This window comes from Podarcis melisellensis (assembly GCF_964234715.1).
Source record: "Podarcis melisellensis genome assembly, chromosome: 1".
NCBI classification, from domain to species: Eukaryota; Metazoa; Chordata; class Lepidosauria; order Squamata; family Lacertidae; genus Podarcis; species Podarcis melisellensis.
The window spans coordinates 44,398,170-44,417,584 of NC_138528.1; the positions used below are offsets into that span (position 1 = coordinate 44,398,170).

Consider the following 19,415-nt stretch of genomic DNA (forward strand, 5'->3'; position numbering starts at 1 on the left):
CCAAACACAACAGAAAATACCCTTCTACAGAAGTAGGGCAGCTGTTCAACTGGAACTATCTGTCAATTAATAGATGACAAAACCCAAATTTTCAAACTTAAGGATATGCTAACAGTGTGCAATGTGATGCAAGACATTCCAACTTATGATAGCAATAAACCAAGCACTTCAAAGTGCAAGTATATGTACACTGATGAGAACAACCTAAGCCATTCAACTTACTGAAACTGATAATCCAAGACTTTCACAGCAAAATAAACACAGTTGTGTACACTTCGAAAGTGTTGCCTCTCTACTGCATCTGTAAACAAAGCAAAACAAAAATTTAAATCATCAGACAGAAAGCTGAAAGTAATCCCTGTGGTGGAAGAACTGGTTCTCTGCAATAACTCCCCCCACCCAAAAAAACCCCACAGGCAGATCAGCCACTGGTCACCAACAGATCACAAAATCTCTACCTTTATTACTTCTCATTCATCTCAAATACAAGAAGAACATCAAACATCAAATAGGTGTGTCAATTTATCAGCCTGTTTTGGGAGGCAGTATCATAAAATGAAAGACTGCCCCAAACAATAAAATGTGTCAAAAGTACATTATTCTTTAATCAAAGTTCAAGCTTAACTTGGGAGGGGTTTTTTGCCGGTGGTGTGTGTATGCATGCATAATCCACATTTTCATAAATACACTTATAGATTTCCACTGTCTATGCACATATCTCAAGGGAGGAGCAGCTTCTTTCTTTCTTTTTTGAAACATTGACATCAAGAATTCCTGGCAGCAGGATTAAATACTGTAGTTTTACTACATTTCTGGATGTAAATTATCCACAGACCCTGCAGTTTTACAGAGTAACCTGGGGGGGGGTAGTACCACAAGTGCACAATCATGATTGTTTATGTTAGTTGCAGTGTGAATGTTAACAGCTGAAAGGATGGGAGGGGAGGGAAATGTGAACATTACATGAGTGGAAGAGTACCATATAGCATTGTATATAAATGTCTATGTATTTTAAGATGATATGGGAAGAGTGTTACAAAATTGTATACTTTAGAACAATGGGGCAAATTTGTTCTGTACTGTAAGCATAAGGAGAAATACCAAAATATAAGGGTAAAGTACTCCTAGACATTACAGTATGATGTCTTATGTGCATGTAGCTTGCATGATTTTAACCATGCATATATACTCGAATCTAATGCGCACCTAAATTTTCAGAACCTTGAAACCAAAAGAAAAGTATTTGCTGGCAAATGTAAATGTGCCACTGAATCTAATACGCACCTTAATTTTCGCAACATAATTTGGCCAAAAAAGGTGAGGATTAGATTCGAGTAAATATGGTAGTTGAAATCCCACAAGTGAAATGTAAAGCCAGTACACTGAGGGCCTTGTTTCCCGAGCAAGGCAGAGAGATTTGAAGCTCTTTTTGCACCAGGAAAATCAAGCACTAAAACAGTTTTTATGCTCTCTGTGCATTAGGTTTGGAAGGCTCCTGTGAGATCTCGCAGGAACTTGGAAAAAGCACCCTGGGGCTTCTGGAGGCGGCACAAGGAGACGGCCTTGCTGGGGAGCAAGGCAGAGAGCTGGGGAAACCCAGAGCAAAAAGAGCTCACTGCTCTGCTGGAGTGGGACAAGGCCCTCTCCAAACACTGGTTCCAGATGCTCGAAAAGGGCCAGTTTCAAAGAAACGAGTATACGGGTTTCTGCGTATACAGGAAACTCTTGGAATCAAATCCCTGCATAAGATGCGTCCTTACCATATTAAAAAAAAATGGATATAAATAGAAACCTCACAATTTTATTTGATTTATATACATAAAGTACTGAATACAGTGATCCATGTGTGATGGACTGAATTATTATATCCTTAATTTTGAGCTGCTGGTACTCTGTGGAATTTCTATTTCATTTTTTATTTGTATTACATTTAAAATTCATTAAATGAATGAATACTGTATATTTAATGTATACCCTCCTCTAACTCTGTTTAACAGGTGGTACAATCTGTATTCTGTTAATAGCCAAGAATATTTATCCAATCTAAATCCCAACCTTTATACTCTCCATTGAAACTCAGGTCATTCTCTCCATCTTCTAAAGAGGAAGTTCCTTTGGATGTTAGCAGCTGGAACACAAAAAAGATCTCCAAGAAGATATTTGGCACAAGGTTTTCTGCGAAAAAGGTAAAGGAACAGAGGAAAACAAGCAAAAGGACCTTTGATTTGTACTTGTACCCTGAATGATATGATTAATCACATTAATTTTAAAACCTGAACTATATAAGATGCATTTTTAAAGGAAGATAAAAATATCTACAACTAAAAAAACATGATCTGGATGTAAGCAAAAAAGTACTTAAATACATAGGATTTTTTAAAAAAAGGATATAGAATTCATTGCTTTCCTTTGTACAACTTCCAAACCATTAAAATTATTTATCAGTGTTGGAAATTTTGTCAGAAATTCTATGAAAGGTCAAAAATTGCCATTTGTCATACAATAGGAAAATCCAAGCCATGATATATTTGCGAAGTCAATGCTCATTTAAAATTTCATTACTACTAAAAAAATTAATTTGAGGACATTTCTATGGGTCGCCATTCTTAGCATCCTCCCAAATCAATAGGGACTGAAAAGCATCCACTGCCATTTCTTCACCTGCTATGCAAAATGAATAAAGTTGAGCCAGCTGTTCCAGCTGTTTCCTGCAGGAAACCTTGTTGACGTCGGCAGAGGTTACCAACTGGTTTTCAGAGGGAAGGCTTGCATTCTGACCGACATTAGGTTTCGTTGGTATGCCAGAATCCAGAGATAATCCTGTTGGTGAAGATGTGGGATGCAGCAACTTGGACCTGCAATTCAAAGGTATGAAATAAGAGTGGTAAAATAAGACTGAAAAACTCCTACTCTGTTGTAGTATCCAATGGGATTCTTTCAAATGCTCACCAATTCATTAAGAAAGCAATTTCTTCATTGAAACATAAAATGCTTCACAAATGCAATTTGTGGCATGTTAAAACAGTTAAAGATCCTTCAGCATTATGGATCAGATTCTAATCTTAACACAGCACTTGTAAGATTGAAGGATATCAAGAATTAAATCATGTTGACATGTGATTCTAGGAACATTGTTTGGCTTTAGCGTAGGATTTCTGAGCTAGTGAACCATGTTGCTGCAGAATGTGACAGAGAAAGCAACCATTTTTAATACAGTGGTACTTCGGGTTACAGATGCTTCAGGTTACAGACTCCGCTAAGCAAGAAATATTACCTTGGGTTAAGAACTTTGCTTCAGGATGAGAACAGAAATCATGTGGTGGCAGCGGGAGGCCCCATTAGCTAAAGTGGTGCTTCAGGTTATGAACAGTTTCAGGTTAAGAATGGACCTCCAGAACGAATTAAGTTCTTAACCCGAGGTACCACTGTATTCAAATTACAGCCCCTAGAAATATTACTTGTTCGTTCATTCATTCTTTATACCACATAGCTATGCAGTGTGCAAAAGCAAATCAATACAGAAAACATAATAAAATGGGGCATGTTCACAAAAAGACAATATGGGCCATTCAGCTCTACTTCTCTAAGGCAATGTAAATCAACCTTTCTCACATCACAGATGCTTCCCTTCACTAAGCACCCCATCACAGATTTCATAACGTACCGTTCCTTCTTCAGCATCTCTCTCTCCTCCTGAAGGCTACCCGAACTGGAAGACAGGGTCACTTCTTGAGAGATAACAAGGGCTTCGGGACTTGTTCCGGACTGAGACTGAAACGTTTGAGACTGGCCAACAGGAGTGGAAGTGAAGCACATCTTGGGCTTGGAGAAGGTTCGCTCAGCACTCACTGGAGTAGGGTTGATTCTTCTCGACGGTTTGGCTTTGCTGAAACGGGAAGTAAAACTGGATTAAGAGGATGAAAACACAACAGTGTATTATTATTCTGCTCCAATCACCTGTGCGGAAGCCAGCTGATGACACATACTACTATGGTCCTGGATTCACTAACCAAGGGCTCATCCAGACTTCCTTTTGTGCTGCATTTCCAGGCATAGGTCTAGGCTTTAAAGCTCCGTGGCCAAGCAGTATTTTTTGTTTATTTGTTCCAGTGTTTTCCTCAGGAAAACCCAGATTTTAATGCTGGATCAAAGCAAACAACAGTGGAACTTTCCAGAGATTGTCGTTTGCTCCTATTCAGCGGTAAAATGGTTTTCGCAGGGGAACCGCCTAGACAAAAAAACAAACAGCACTCAAGGCACAGAGCTTTAAAGCATAGACCTGTGCCTGGAGAGAGTAGCACAAATGGAAGTCTGAAGTGAGAAATCAAAGTATAAAACATGTAGTTTTACTAAGAAATAGTTCTGCTCCTTGTCCAACAGCAGGTTAAAAAAGAGAGAAGCTGCTACCACAAGCTGCTATCTTTCAGCCACAATATCTCTAGATATTGTCTGAAGTATTAAAATATCACAGAATACCTTGGTCAGAGTTCAGGCTTAAGAGTAATCAAGCAAGGATATATCAACTTTAAGCATGCTTATTTGGAGCAGAGCTAGCTTCAGCATCTCAAGGCAAGGGAGGAGAACGGGACTTAAAACGATGGCATTTGGAAGGTGGCTGGCAAACAGAAGCCAAGGAGTGAAAAGGGGCATTCTAGGCCCCAGCACTGGGAGGGAGGAGCATGCCCAACTAATCAAGTGGCCACTGGGCTAGTGCTCCCCTCCAGAGCAAACCACTGAGACAGGAGCTGCCCACCTAGTGGGGTGGAACAGCATCAAAAGCCTCCCAGCTGGGGTGTCACACTACTTACTGGGAAAAGAGAGGCCATGGCAAGGTCAGGGCTGTGCATCCCTGTGCACCAGCGGATGCTCAGGATTGGCTCCATTCGTGTGCCAGCACAGCCCTGAACTCATTGCCACTTCCTCCCCCAGAGTAAACAGCAGCAATGTTGCTGCCGGGAGGTTTACTGATGTGGCTCTGCCCTCTGCCCACCTGGCAAACTGCTCCTGCTCTGGGAGGGGCCATTTTTAGAAGTAGCACCTTCCTCCCATTTACTGATACAGAATAAGTAAAGGTAAGGTCCAGTTGTGGCTGAATCTGGGGTTGCGGCGCTCATCTCGCTTTATTGGCCTAGGGAGCCGGTATACAGCTTCCAGGTCATGTGGCCAGAATCACTAAGCCACTTCTGGCGAACCAGAGCAGCACACGGAAACACTGTTTACCTTCCTGCTGGAGCGGTACCTATTTATCTACTTGCACTTTGACGTGCTTTCGAACTGCTAGGTTGGCAGGAGCAGGGACTGAGCAACGGGAGCTCACCCCATCGCAGGGATTTGAACCGCCGACCTTCTGATTGGCAAGTCCTAGGCTCTGTGGATTAACTCACAGTGCCACCTGCGTCCCATCTCTGACAGAATAGTAAGTTGTAAAACTACTCTCTCAATAGATACCAGTGGGAATTGAGAAAGCTTTGCATTGAGACTTACTTTGCCATTCCAGCGGCACACATGAGAGGAAATTCCTCCAAGTCATTTAGGTTAAGCTGGTCAGGTGGGGAACTTGTAGAGACTGGGCTCACTTCACCTTGTTTGCTCTGCCTCAATGAACCCAGTGATGGACTGTCACCTTTTACTTCTTCGTTCAAGCCTCTGCCCGCGTCTTGTGCCACTGGCCGGCCAGAGGCACTTGCAGAGCCGCTGCCTTTTCTTCTGCCCCTCCTCGCTGGGGTAGCAACAAGGAAACTCCCTAAACTTATTTTCTGAGCAGAGCGCCTCTCGTTGCGAGAAAAAATGGGGCTTGAACCAAAACTCGTGCTGGTGCCAGAATCCGTATTTAGGCATTCGCTGAAGGAACCCAATAAGCTTGATCCCGTAATGACAGAAGATCCATGCGATTCCAAGGCAGAATTGCCGGTGATGGGAGTTGAATCAAAGAAAAGCTGCCCTCGACTACTGCCAGACCCTGCGATGCTACGAGACCTCCTTTCGGACCCCAGCCTTTGATTCCTGTAACTAGAAGAACTTCCCAGGAGCTTGGAGTTTGGTGCTTTAGCAGGAGTAGGCGGCCCATTGGTCAGTATCCGACTAGTCTGTTCCCTTAAATAATTCAGCAAAAAAGGCACAAAGTCTTTCTGAAGCAAGTTCAGGAGGCATAGCTTGGGGTGGACTTGGTTCTCCTACACACACAAACAAAACAAAGCATGGTTAATATAAACTTGATTTAAAAAGAAATAGAGGGACAGCGGATATAAAGTAACTGATATTTTACCATTTTTATAAGAATAAGGCGGTTATGAACATATAAAGAAAGTGAACCAATCTGAAAAGACTAACTCCATTCCAAGGATATAAAACCAGGAAGCAAACATTCTTCACAACTGATTATTATTATTATTATTAAATAATTTTTATTAACTGGCCAATCACATCAAATTAAATCACATCGCATAAATTCCAAATTACAAAGCCAAATTTTTAAATTTTGTTGGGGGAACCCATACTTCAAGATCCAAAGAGGGATTCAGATCATCTTCTTATTACTGCGTTAATGTCCAAATCAGTCCCAATCAGTCCAAACAAAGTTCATAATTCTATCCAGTCTTATCTTGGTGTTTCCACATCATATCTTGTTCATATAATTTCTCTTTTTCCTTTACGATCTCTTCTGTTAGTCTCCTTAAGCCGGTAGCTCTTCACAACTGATTAAAGCAGGGAACTTATTTTTTCTCACACATGATTTACTACTGTACTTACTAAATTTCACCATTGTTGTAGCCAGAGACTTTATATAGTCATTTAGCCATATAAAGATAGACACTCGTCCCTGAAATTTGGAAATTTTAGTACGATCCTAAGTACATTTACCCAAAAGACCTAATAATGAATTAAATGGGATTACTCCCCAGGCTGTGGGATTAGGAATGCAACTTTAATGCAGTACCATACTACTCAAAGTGGATGTTGATCCACAAAACATTGGCTGCCAGTCCAGTGACTCCACCACAGCCCATGTTGGGTGCTACACTTCAGGGACCAAATATGGTACTGGGTCCTGGCACACTGGGGGAAAAATGGTAGTCCGCATCAGATAGTTTTAGAGTAACAGTTATAGTACATTGCACAAAGTGAGAAATATCACTAAGCAGGAGGAACATTGCCCTCTAGTGTTCCTTAGCAAAATTACTTCCATGCTGAACTGGTGATAGAAGATATACTGGCCTCATTTAGACATAATGTTGAATCATGATTTAGCATTACAAAAACCCTTGTAACCTTGTAATCTGCCATTCCAGCATGACTGAAAAAATAAGCTTGGAAACATTTATTTCCGTTTTAGACTAACTGCATCTTGTCACATCAAGCAAATCTAAACAAACAGTTGTTCATCTAAACTACTGTTTGTTTTAAAAATGCCAACTTCAAAGCATAATTTATAAAGCTGATTTGTTTCAACAAACCATAGTAAAGATTTGCAACAGTATAGGGTTTGAACAACACTCTCCCTATATGAACTGACCCAGACCCTGTGCTCATTATCATGTGACTTCTCCAAGAAAGGTCTGGAGGGTGGTAAAATGAGACCAGGCCTTTTCTGTGTTGGCTACCCACTTGTGGAATGCTCTCCCCAAGAAGACTTGCCTGGCACCTTCATAGCATATCCCTAGGCAGCAGGCAAAAACATTTCACTTCTCCCAGGCCTTTGGCTAATTAAGCAACCTACAGCCTTTTATACTGGGGAGTATTGTTTTTGTTTGTTAGTATGTAATAAACAACGACAACAGCACTACAATGGAAACATAAGCTTCCAGTCTCCTCACAATGGAACAGGAGGTGGGGTGAGAACACATGAACCCAATACTCTCTGTAGCTCATTTTTCTAACATTATGCCATAACATTTAGCATTACCTCTGAACTCAACCACTGAACCATGATTCTAGCAATTTTCATGCAAGGCTTATTTTTTTTATCTTGATCATGCAATGTGACCATTAGGTGCAATAACTAGATCTTCCCCATCAACTACTGGTTAGCATCTTCGCTTTGTCAGGGGGAGTGTATTTTTCATTTAATTGAACCAAGACAGAAGAAGTGGCTAGTTCCCATCTTCCAGCCATACACCAAAGGTTGTGAGTGAGAACATTTTCACAAGTAACACAAAAAGTTTTAATCTGGAATTCATTGTTATGAATGCAGAGCACAGAAAACAGAAAAGAACCACTTTGGAATCAGGTATGCACAAGTTAGCATATGAAAACAAATACAAAAATATATTCAAACACTACTGACTCATTTCACACTAACAGACTGTGGCATTCATCAGACATAAAATTAAGTGATTTAGACTTCAATCCTATGCATGCTTAGATAGAAGCCCCAATGAACTAAAAGGAACTTATTTCTGAATAGATCTACACAGAACAGGCCTGCTAATCATCACCTAGGAATCCCTAGCCCTATACAAGATACTATAGGGAGGGAGGATATAGTACTGTATGTGTAATCTTCTGCTTTAGACAGCTTCGTGCGCACTCTGAACCCTGATCGCTCCTTTCCCAGATCCAACACCGTGCTTCAGGTAGACCAAAGACTGAAACTTTTCAATGAAGTATAAGCCCGCTCTCCTGTGTACGAGTCCCCCCTCCACGATATTCTGTGCATCCACACCGCTTTGAAAATGATAATCGTTCACACATGTGCAGAAGAGAGGCGTCAATGTGATTTCGACCACGGCTGAATTCCTGTGCACGGTTATTTGCAACTTCCAACGAATTCTGTAGGTCTTGTTTCTGAATCATTAAAGCTGCATATGGGAAGGGCTCGTAAGGGCGCACAGCAACTCAGTCCCACCAACTCCACAGCAGGGCTCGCAGGTTCAGGGAAGGGCTCCCTCAGGGGGGGGGGGGCACATATATACACCTGGCCTCCCGAAGAGCTACCAAAGAGCCCTTCAGGAGCTCACAAAGCGCAGGCCTGAAGGCTGCAGCTTCCCACTTAGCATCCCGCCAGAGGAGGAAACCTCAAGTTGTCGACCTATTTTTTCCCCTCCCGCCTCCCTTTTGGAGCGCAGAGTTTGGAAGGCCGGCATCAACTCCGTTTTCCCGGAAATTTCCCGCTCGAACCGAGGGCGGGGTGAAGAAAGGGCGGCGCTGCGCGTTTTACCTCCACGGCGCAGGGGCTCTGGCTCGCCTTCAGCCACCGCACGACAGCGCTGGCTGCCACCTCGTCCTGCAGCAACAGCTCCAAAACAGCCGCCATGCCCACCTCTCTCCTCCTCCTCCTCTAGCACTACCGCGCGGGCGAGCCTCCGGGGCGGGCGCGCAAGGAGCGGGGGCGCCACCCCTCGCCGCCGTCCCAAAAGCCGCCAAAAAGCCCTAAAAAAAAAAAGAAGCAGCAAAAAAAAAAAACCCCCACACGGGGGGCGTGTTCTAATTCCCTTCTAACTCCGGGTTAGAGCGCAGCACGTGGAGGATGGGTGGGGAAAGAGAGAGGAGGCGGGCGGGCGGGCGCGCTGATAGAACGCCAGGCGCGGGGGCCGCCAGGGAGAGCCAGCGCGCGCCCCACCCCGGACGCTCGCGGCCACCGCCGTCCCTCCCTCCCAGGGAAGGCGGGATTAGGGCAAGCGCCCGGGCAGCAAGAAGCGCGCGCGCACGCCGGCCCTGCCCTGGATCCCTCAGAACCGCCAGTCTCTGGGAAAGTGGGCGTGGCTTCAGAACTCTCAGGCAGCAGAGGCCGCCGCCCGGCAAGGCTTCCCATTGGGAGGCGCGAAGGCTTTAGTGGGCGGGGATTGGCGCAAATGTAAGCAGGGCGGGCTAAGAGGAGGAGCCGCTGCCGAGGAGCATCGGCACCAGCAGCGTTTCCTCTCCCCCCCTCCCCTCCCGTGTCAACAAGCGGGGCGCCTGCGCCGGGGGTTTGCGCGTCTTTTCCTCTCATGCGCGGTATTTGCTTCCCGAGTCGGGCCCGGGGTTTGGCCTAGAGCCGGCGGCGGGCAGAGGGCGCAGCGCGATCGGGCGCAGCTCTCCGGCCGCAGCGGCTCCGGGCGGGCGAGCGATCGGTCGGTCCGCTGGCTCAGGATGGCGGACGACTCCCCGAAGCGGCGCAAGGCCAACTTCAACGAGGCGGAGACGGAGGTGCTGATCGAGCAGGTGCTGAAGCACGAGCAGGTGCTGTTCGCGGCGGGGCCCGGCCGGGCCTCCCCGGGGCAGAAGCGCAAAGTGTGGGAGCTGATCCGGCACAAGGTGAACCCGGTGGCCGCCTGCCCGCGCGAGGTGGAGGACCTGAAGAAGCGCTGGCGGGACCTCAAGCGCCGCGACCGGAGCAAGCTCTGCCGCGTCACCCAGGGGCCCGTCCCGCACCCGGCCTCGCTCGGCCTCCTCATGGCCGCCGAGGACATCTCGCCCCCCGACCACCTCCGATCCTACGCCCCGGGGATGGCCGCCGCCGTCGCCGCCAGCGAGGCGCTGCCCATCGTCGGCGGCATCGACACGCTCGACTTGCCCGGAGCTGCCGCCGCCGCCGCTTCGGTGGCGGAGATCGGTGAGTAGGGAAAAGAGGGAGGCGGGCAGCAGGGAGCCCCTTTCTCTGTTGCGATCCTGGGGCTTCCACCTTGGCCGGCGCCTGCCTTTCCCGCCTGCGCAGGTCGGGGGTTCCTTCTCTCACAGCTGGTGCCTCGTGTATGGGCTGCCCTTCTCACCCCACAAAGCCTCAAAGCGGGGCGAGGGACCGCTCCCGTCCTCTCCCCGCTACAGAGCTTTCCCTGCTGTGCCTTTTCTCTGTCCTCACAGCTTTTGGAACAGTTGCAGATGCTCAGGATCGCTCGCCATATCCCATCCCCGCTTTCCCCATTGACTGGGATTGCGCCATAAAAAGTATCAGAAAGCTTGCCCCGAGGATAGGTTTTGGAATCCAAGAGTCGACACGACAAGTCGGCCTTTCTGTTGTGAAGGATGCTTTCACCACGGGACAAGCGAATTATATGCTAAAGTTAGTGAGTCACTTGTGAACACAAGTTATCAAACTCAGTCTCCTCTACACTTACAGGCAGGGGTGCTGTCTCGGAAGTTTCACACTGGAGTCTTTTGTAGTACTACTCCAGAGATGCTGGGGACTGAACCTTATCTATTTTTTGGCATATATTATATATTGCCCTTTTAACCTTTTTGCACGCATACCATGTGCTCTGCAGTCACCCTTCTTATGTTTTAATGTTAATCTGGAGGAGAAGGTGGAAGCAAGTCCATTTTAATTCAGTCTCCACTGTAGCTGAAATAAACATTGCATTGTTTCAAAGGCTAGGAAAGTATAAAAGCAATTTGCATATTACTTATGAAAAATAGACCTTCGGCCTATTAAAGTGCTTGCCTATTTGTTTTTCCAACTTTTCATTCCAAGCACAGTCTTCAAATACTCTTCACTTTTTTTGCAAATGTTATTTGCTATTAGGTACTAAGAACTTCAATCTATGGGCATGTCTACATGCAATATGTCTAGTTTGCAGCTTCAGTTCAGAATTTGAAATGCCTGCAGCAGTATAGAAAACACAGCATTTTTTGCCACCTTCCCCATTATAGATTGTCAGTCATTTATACTTAATCAATGTGATGACCAGCAAGGAGTATTGGATAGGTGCTGAGCATCTTTTGTCCGTCCGCCCCCGCCACCCACATTTGTATCCCCCCTCTCCTCCCAACTGCTCGGGATAGCACACATAGGGTGGTCAGATTTCAAATGATTTCACCAATTGTTGTCCTACTCTTTGTTTCCTACATGATCCTAGCAAGGCATTCTGCTCAAAAAGCTTCTTCATCCCATTGAGAGTTTTGCTTCTCTGACACAATTGTGCATATATTTCTTTTTAAAAGGTGGGAAACTGTCTAATAATAACTGGGTGCAATCTTAATCACAGACCAAGGCATGATATATAATTTAGCTCAGGGATGAGGAACCTTTTTGACCCTGTGGGCCAACTTTGACAGGTGGGTTGTCCCGCCCACCTGCAAAAATCCCTTACGCAAAAATCCTTCCAGAGTGCCCAGCAGCCTGGTTCTTGGGAACTGCACCACAAACGGCTTAGCCAGCCCTATGTTAGCACTTGAGAAGCAAATACCAAACACAAAGCTGGCAAAGCTGCTCTTCAGGGGTTGGCTATGGGATCAAGTGCCACATGGGAAAACATAGCTAGTGGTACTGTTGAATATCAATCTCTCTTAAAAAATTATTAGAAGTGGTTTTTAAGTCCTGGAGCAGAACGGATGTCTTGTGCAACTTTTCTTCCTCACTGCTGTTGAAAATTGGGGAGGGGACTCCAGCACAGATTGGGGTGCAATGGGCAAGAGCTATCGCAATGGCAGGTGTCACCTAATTAGCAGACACATTTCATGTATATCTTAATCACCAGCTGAAGCTAAAAACTCAATAAAAACTCTGTAGTCTAGAGAGAAATTTAGGCAACATTTTATGTGGTTATGATAGGCTGGTAGCCAGAAGCTGAATTCCCAAAGAGAGTGAAGTCTAACCTCTTTTCTCCCCCTCCTCTATTACCTTTTTAGGTTTTACAGATGATCCAGGCCCATCCCACCAGCCATGTGTGGAGAAGATGAATCTAAAAGAAGAAATAGTAGTCAAAGTTGTGGAGCCAGAAGAAAGTTCAGAGGACATGTCTGTAGTTCCTCCTAGCCAGGAGCCACTCCCTTTTTTGGGGTTGCCAAATGGAGGCCCCTGTGGAAAAGTAAAAGCCAAAACAAAAACTCAGCCCCAGCTAGACCCCAGTGAAATTACAGAAGAGGATCTCCTGCAGATCCAGCAGAACCAGCTCCATATCATCCAGTCTGGCTTTGATACAATCAACCATAATCTCCGGCTGCTGCAGCAAGGCATGCAAGATCTCAACAACAGCCTCAGCATGGCAGCACATACTTTAGTGGCTATTAAAAACGTCTACGTGAAAAACAATGCTGGCCCAACCACCTTTGCTACGGTTGCTACTCAGACCACCTCGGGGTACTTGAGCCCTGGGTCCCCACTGGTGGAGGACAGAGTCAGAGCACCAATGGCTGGAAGCAGTAGCAGAAGCAGCAGTTGCAGCTCCAGCTCCATGTCGCAAGAGCCAGGCCCGTCAGAATTCCCCAGGCCCCCCCACAGAACCATTAAGAAGGAGCATCCCAATGGCTGTTACTATTTCTGTTTTGCAGATGTGTAAGACTTGAATACGACGTTACTTGAGAAGGGGCTGTTTTGTACCCCACTCAAGAGTGCGTCGTCATCACAGAGCGGGCTTGCCTTGCCTTGTCTACACTGCTAAATCTGTAAGAGCTCCACTGCCGCCAGTTGGGGAAACCTTACACTGTAGGAGGCATAATGCTAACTGTTTTTACATTGATTTATTATGGGCTTGTATTTTAATTGTTGTCGGCAACTCTGGGCAATGTGAGTGCATTGGAAGGGTGGGGTATAATTTTTAAAAATAACTACAGCTCTTAGAGCCCAGTCCTATCTAGGCCTACTCAGGACTAGTGCCCAGTGCGTAGGATTGCAACATTAGTAGTTATCCAGTAGGTTCTGCAGCTGGTTGATACGTCTTACATTGCATCTCCCCTGCTTTCTTTGCCAGCGGAGGAAGAGGAAATCTTGACTCATCTAGATCTTCCTGGTATTAATTTCACCTTTAAAAACAAAGCAGTATGAAAAGGGAGCAGCAAATTTAGTATCTGGGACAGAATTGATCATACATTCTGTTTTTATTTTTTAGCCAACCTAACTGCAGATTAGTGAGAATTTAGTACTTGATTGTACTTTGTTAAAAAAACAAAGAAAAGCTGCCTAATACTACTACTACTGTAAGGAGCACATGGAGTTTATCTGTTGTGGGATTGGGAATGAATGTGGGTGCTGAGCCACAAGCAAAGTGCTTTAAATTTTCCTTGCTCGTCATTCTTCGTTGCTCATGTCCAGCTCCTCAAAATGCATCTTCCCTTCTGACAACATGCAGTCGTGGGGAGGCTGCCTTATGTTGCATAATTAAAGAAAATTTTCCAAAAAAGAAAGAAAGAATCCGAGTGCTGAATGTGCATCAGTAGAGTGAAACTGCTCCCTGTAAGGTTATGTTTGGTATTTAGATGCTGCAAAACACATTGTTGGACCCGTTTTGGATGTAGTTTGAAATAATGATTTAGCAGTGCCTGATTGATCAGCAGCAAGCCTCCATCTCACACCCTCCACTGGATTATTTTATTAGTTCTGATTTGGGATTACTGGTTAGTTTAATGTATGCGTGGGATCATAAAGCATGGTTTGAGCCTGTAAAGAAAACATTAGCACTCCCTGTTCAGATACAGTGGTACCTTGGGTCACATACGCTTCAGGTTACAGACTCCACTAACCCAGAAATAGTGCTTCAGGTTAAGAACTTTGCTTCAGGATGAGAACAGAAATTGTGTGGTGGCGGCGCAGTGGCAGCGGGAGGCCCCATTAGCTAAAGTGGTGCTTCAGGTTAAGAACAGTTTCAAGTTAAGAACGGACCTTCGGAAAGAATTAAGTACTTAACCTGAGGTACCACTGTACTTCCCCTCCAGGCTGTGCCAGAGGTAGTGCTGAGCTGTGGCCCACAGCTTATTCTGTTTTACTTTGGATATATTTGAAATTGTAAGTGGAGGAAGAACCATAGCTGTCAACCTTCCCTTTATTTTGCGGGAAATTCCCTTATTCCAGTGCCGTTTCCCGCTGCTTCCTGCTGCTATCCCGGATTGTTAGATATCCTGTAGACTGTCCCCAGGACAGGTGAGGCTGCCGATCTCTTATTTTCGAATCTGAAAGTTGACAGCTATGGGAAGAGCCTGTACATTGGCATTTCCATGTAGGCTGGGAAAGATTCCTACCTGAAACCTTGGTGAGAGAGCTGCTGCCACTCAACAAGCTTGATGGACCAATCATCTGACACAATATATGTGCATTTGTTTTTAAATATTTCCCTTAAGATACTGGAATAGTGGTTGCTGGGAGGAGCAGAGGTCCATGAATGCACAGAGTAGTTTTATCTGCTATTGTAATAATAATAATATTTGTAATAATACATTTTATCTGCCATTGTAGTAATAATAATAATAATTTATTATTTATACCCCACCCATCTGGCTGGGTTTCCCCAGCCACTCTGGGCGGCTTCCAACAAAATATTAAAATACAATAGTCCTTCAGATATTAAAAACTTCCATAAACAGGGCTGTAGATATAAGGGACTGTTTTCCTTGGATGTATAGCTATGTCACTAGGTATCAAAGACATAACTTGCCCCAGGTGAATAGCGGACAGCCTACCAATTGGGTGCTGATTGGAAAGGGAAAGGTATTGCATTCTGAAGCCTTTGCTCCATGTAAGACTGAAGGAGACAGGAGCAACTTTATCAACACCAGATTTAGAAAATAATGTATATTTCAAATTTAATATACAAATAAAAATAAATATGGCATAACTTAATTTATGGAGAAAATGAGGCAGAGGGTAAGCCACTTGAAGAGGGATACTTTATGAATTTTGGTTGAAGAAATATTGTTAGAACAGAACATCTGTGCATTGCCAATGGTAATAGTGTGGTCCCAAAGTGTTTCAAACACATTACACACAATCATTTCCTCCTTTTACTTCTGGGCTGGCTCTAGAGATTCAACCACAGTTTGTTTCTCAGTATCAATATTAATAAATGTTTTTGGTGTAATTAGGCTTCTGATAGCATATGCTAATCTCATTTTTTTTAAATGTAACGCCCTTTGTCTCAAATCATAATTAAGTTACATATTGGGAAATATGCAAACACCCCTCCCCAAAGAAGAACAAGTCAGTTTAGAGCTGAGTGGGAGAAGCAATGTTTGTGCAACCACATCCTTGCAATGTTTTATGGGAACAATTATTTGCAGCAGGGGGGCTATACATTGCAGCAGGCTACACATTCCTTCAGAGGCAGATTTAGAGGAGCGTGACCAGATTGGGCACAACAGAACTTGAGAGGCAGAGGGGTGCTGAATTTTGGCATCGCACAGGGTGCCGCTCAAATTTGAGACCCCAAGATCCACCAACGATTCCTTAAACCAAAGCCTTAAGCCAGCTGTTCTCAACCTGTGGGTCCACATATGCTGTTGGAGTACAACTCCCATCATCCTTGACCACTGGTCATGCTGGCTAGGAATGATGGGAGTTGTAGTCCAAGAACATCTGGGGACCGACAGGTTGAGAAACACTGCCTTAAGACTTCAGGTGGCTTTTACCTGTCCCCTGCCTTATTGCTATGAAACACAAATAATCTGAGACAGATGCTGGTGATGGAACGAAATCAGCATGGATATTTAGCCTCTCTTGCAATTACAGATTGAGTAAGAATTTCAGGACAAGACAGTTTCTTTCATGTGATAGTGAAATGACCCTGTGGACTGGAGGCAGCCAAATGTCCCATCTTCAAAAGGAGGATCAGGCAACCACCGACCAGTCAGTTGGATGTCAGTACCAATAAGGGTCCCAGAACACATAATGAAGCAGTTGGTCTGCAAGCACTTAGGATTTGCAGGTCTTTGTAGATCACAAGCTTAGCATGAGTCAACAGTGTGATGCAGCAGTGAAAATAGCTAACACAATTCTAGGCTGCATCCATAGTATTGTGCCCAGATCAAGGATAGTAATAGTACCTCTCTATTCTGCCTTAATCAGGCCCCAACTGGAGCACTGTGGCCAAACTTGGACACCACATTTTGAGAAGGATATTGACAAAGGGTCTGGAAACTAAGCCTTATGAGGAATGCTTGAAGGAGTTGGGTATGTTTGACCTGGAGAAAACAGAGGTTATACAACAGTCATCTTTAAATAAGGGAAGGGCTGTCACGAGTGATGGAGCAAGCTTGTTTTGGAGGGTTTTTTTGCTGCTGCAGAGGGTAGGGCTTGAGCCAATTTATTCAAATTACAAGCAAGGAGTTTCCAACTAAACATAAGGAAGGACTTTCTGACAAGAGCATTTCTGTAAGATTCAATTTCAGTAAGCTATGAAGGAGCCAATATTCTCTTTGAATTATATGGCATTCTGTTCAGTTAGGGAACACGTCATCACTGCTGCTGCCGATATTGGATGGATGAGAAAGATGGGTGACCTCAGGATGTTAAAAGTGATATATAGGGGGGATAAGTACAGAAGGCATCTGTCTGGAAATGCTCTTCTGCATGATGTAATGCCACTCATGAGACTCACAACGCAACCCTATACATAAATACCAGTAGGTACTCAAAAAGAAGTCTCATAGGGTTCAATGGGGCTTTAAAAAGACATGATTATAGCATTAAGAAATTAAATAGCGGAAAAAGTTAATTCCTTTTACTATCACACATAGCAGTACAGAGTGTTGAGTGCAGACATTATTTGGTTCTGCTTGCCCTTGTTTTTGGTGTTTGAATTTTGCCATAACTCATCCTTAGAACCTTCTGTAGCTGTTTAATTTATATTTGCCTAATAGTGGCAATCAGCAGTTCAAGACAACAGTGGTTTACATTTTCTTAAAAGATGCTAGACACTGCAGGTTTCAAGGGAGGGATCATGGCACACAAGATGTCACCTGGCCATAAATCTTGGTTATCACATTATCTATGGGGGAACAGGGATAACAGGGTTTAACTTCCAATGCTCTGAAAAGCATGCTTTCTATGCCAAGGAACCGGTAAATTTTATTTTAAATTATCCACCTCACTGATGAATGTGCTAATTGTGAAGTGAAGCTACATTACGTCACTGTGAAAAGGGACTGCAAGGAATATACTGTTGGTAAGTAAAGACTAATATATTAAAAGCACTCAGCATGGCAAAAATACTGTTGCACACCCCACTGACTGATGGCATTGTGCAGCAACTACTGGATGAGCAACCGAAAGAGCTCAAAGCTCATATGTATAAAATGGTGAATAAAAGTGAACTGGACAAAGCTGAGGCTAAAGAAGACACAGAGCCTTCGGAAAATAATATTTATGGAGGACTGCCAGAACAGGAAAGTGGAATGGTGAAGCTGGAGACAGTGGAATGGCAGATTCTGGAGCTATGACGCTGGAGGAGAGGAATGAAACCATGTATGGAGAGATTAATACAGTGGTGCCTCGCAAGACGAAATTAATCCGTTCCGTGAGGCTCTTCGTATAGCGGTTTTTTCGTCTTGCGAAGCAAGCCCATTGACAGCTTAGCGGATTAGCGCTACAGCTGTCAAGCGGCTTCCAGCGATCAGCTGTTAAGCGGCTTATCAGCGGAACAGCTGATAAGCGGCTTAGCGGCTTAAGAAAAGGGTGAAAAAAGCAAAAAAAAACCACGGGGGGATGCAAGATTTTTTTCGTCTTGCGAAGCAACCCCATAGGGGAATTCGTTTTATGAAGCGCCTCCAAAACGGAAAACCCTTTCGTCTAGCGGGTTTTTCGTCTTGCGAGGCGTTCGTCTTGCGGGGCACCACTGTATAATAATTTTATTATTTGTACCCCACCCATCTGACAGGGTTGCCTGAGTTGGCAAAGATAGAGCTGGGAAAGAAAGGATTCCGCATACAATTTGCAGTGAATTCAGAGGGGAAAGATTTCAAGACTCTGGGAACACCCCTGGAAAAAGAATGATACAGTGGTACCTCAGGTTACATATGCTTCAGGTTACACACTCCGCTAACCCAGAAATAGTGCTTCAGGTTAAGAACAGTTTCAGGTTAAGTACGGACCTCCGGAACGAATTAAGTACTTAACCTGAGGTATCACTGTAACTTTATGAGTAATTGTACATTTAAACTAACGGGAAGCAAATCTGTGTTACAGAACTTAAGCAGCTTGCTTTAGAGTTACTGGTAGTACAGACCAGGGCTAGCCAACCCATAAGGCAAGATGAGGTGACCAGATTCACAGGGACAGCAGATCCCGCTGCACTCAGTCACTTCTTCCCTAGCAGGTGTCAAAATGTCTTGGGTCAGCCCTGGTATAGACAAAGACAGTATTCTAAATACATGGTTGTGTCATGGATAAAGGGTCTACTGCAACTTCCATAGCAGTGCAGCACTCTTCTTTATTCTCTTCTGCCTCCTAAAGGTATTGAACCACATAAATAACATAGCTGGAGGGTGTTCCATGCTTTGCAGAATTTGCACACTTTGGGCACAGTACAAATCTTTCAAGTTGGAAGTACACTCACTTCTTAACTTCTATTGTTGTCGTTTAGTCGTGTCCAACTCTTCGTGACCCCATGGACCAGAGGGCACCAGGCACTCCTGCCTTTTGCTGCCTCCTGCAGTTTGGATCACTTTCCCCCTGCAATGACTTTAAGATACATTCTTCTCCTACCATCTAAGAGTACAGTGGTACCTCGGGTTACATACGCTTCAGGTTACACACTCCGCTAACCCAGAAATAGTGCTTCAGGTTAAGAACTTTG

The 19,415-nt window shown here is 44.6% G+C and overlaps 3 protein-coding genes and 1 long non-coding RNA gene across 4 annotated transcripts in view; 2 read left to right on the plus strand and 2 right to left on the minus strand.

The window, feature by feature from the left end:
• STARD9 (StAR related lipid transfer domain containing 9) overlaps window positions 1-2,132 on the plus strand; it is a 109,847-nt gene extending 107,715 nt beyond the window's left edge. The window contains exon 35 of the mRNA XM_081889451.1: window positions 2,081-2,132. The gene's annotated coding sequence lies outside the window, so the exon portion shown is untranslated. The remainder of the gene's footprint in view (window positions 1-2,080) is intronic.
• CDAN1 (codanin 1) overlaps window positions 1-9,375 on the minus strand; it is a 30,245-nt gene extending 20,870 nt beyond the window's left edge. Inside the window, exons 1-6 of the mRNA XM_081889627.1 lie at window positions 9,158-9,375; window positions 5,485-6,173; window positions 3,665-3,886; window positions 2,662-2,855; window positions 2,056-2,175; window positions 223-301 (exon numbers count right to left, since the gene is read on the minus strand). Of these exons, the coding sequence (XP_081745753.1) occupies window positions 223-301; window positions 2,056-2,175; window positions 2,662-2,855; window positions 3,665-3,886; window positions 5,485-6,173; window positions 9,158-9,253 (1,400 nt within the window). The 5' untranslated portion in view covers window positions 9,254-9,375. The remainder of the gene's footprint in view (window positions 1-222; window positions 302-2,055; window positions 2,176-2,661; window positions 2,856-3,664; window positions 3,887-5,484; window positions 6,174-9,157) is intronic.
• Window positions 9,376-9,852: 477 nt separating this feature from the next.
• On the plus strand, window positions 9,853-13,785 carry LOC309357890 (uncharacterized protein). The gene is made up of 2 exons (XM_081890559.1): window positions 9,853-10,531; window positions 12,544-13,785. Exons 1-2 carry the CDS (start codon window positions 10,069-10,071, stop codon window positions 13,191-13,193), a joined length of 1,113 nt encoding a protein of 370 aa, XP_081746685.1. The 5' UTR covers window positions 9,853-10,068; the 3' UTR covers window positions 13,194-13,785.
• Window positions 13,460-15,745, minus strand: LOC309358151. Its single transcript, XR_014163354.1, has 2 exons — window positions 14,833-15,745; window positions 13,460-14,657 (listed from the first exon to the last, which is right to left on the minus strand). It is a non-coding gene; the product is annotated as an uncharacterized lncRNA (long non-coding RNA).
• Between the last annotated feature and the right edge of the window lie 3,670 nt (window positions 15,746-19,415).

Bases quoted from the DNA above. Each gene is read 5' to 3' on its own strand.
- LOC309357890 (XM_081890559.1), top strand. From the start codon at position 10,069: ATGGCGGACGACTCCCCGAAGCGGCGCAAGGCCAACTTCAACGAGGCG. The intron at 10,532-12,543 runs GTGAGTAGGGAA...TTACCTTTTTAG, and splicing joins CGCTTCGGTGGCGGAGATCG to GTTTTACAGATGATCCAGGC.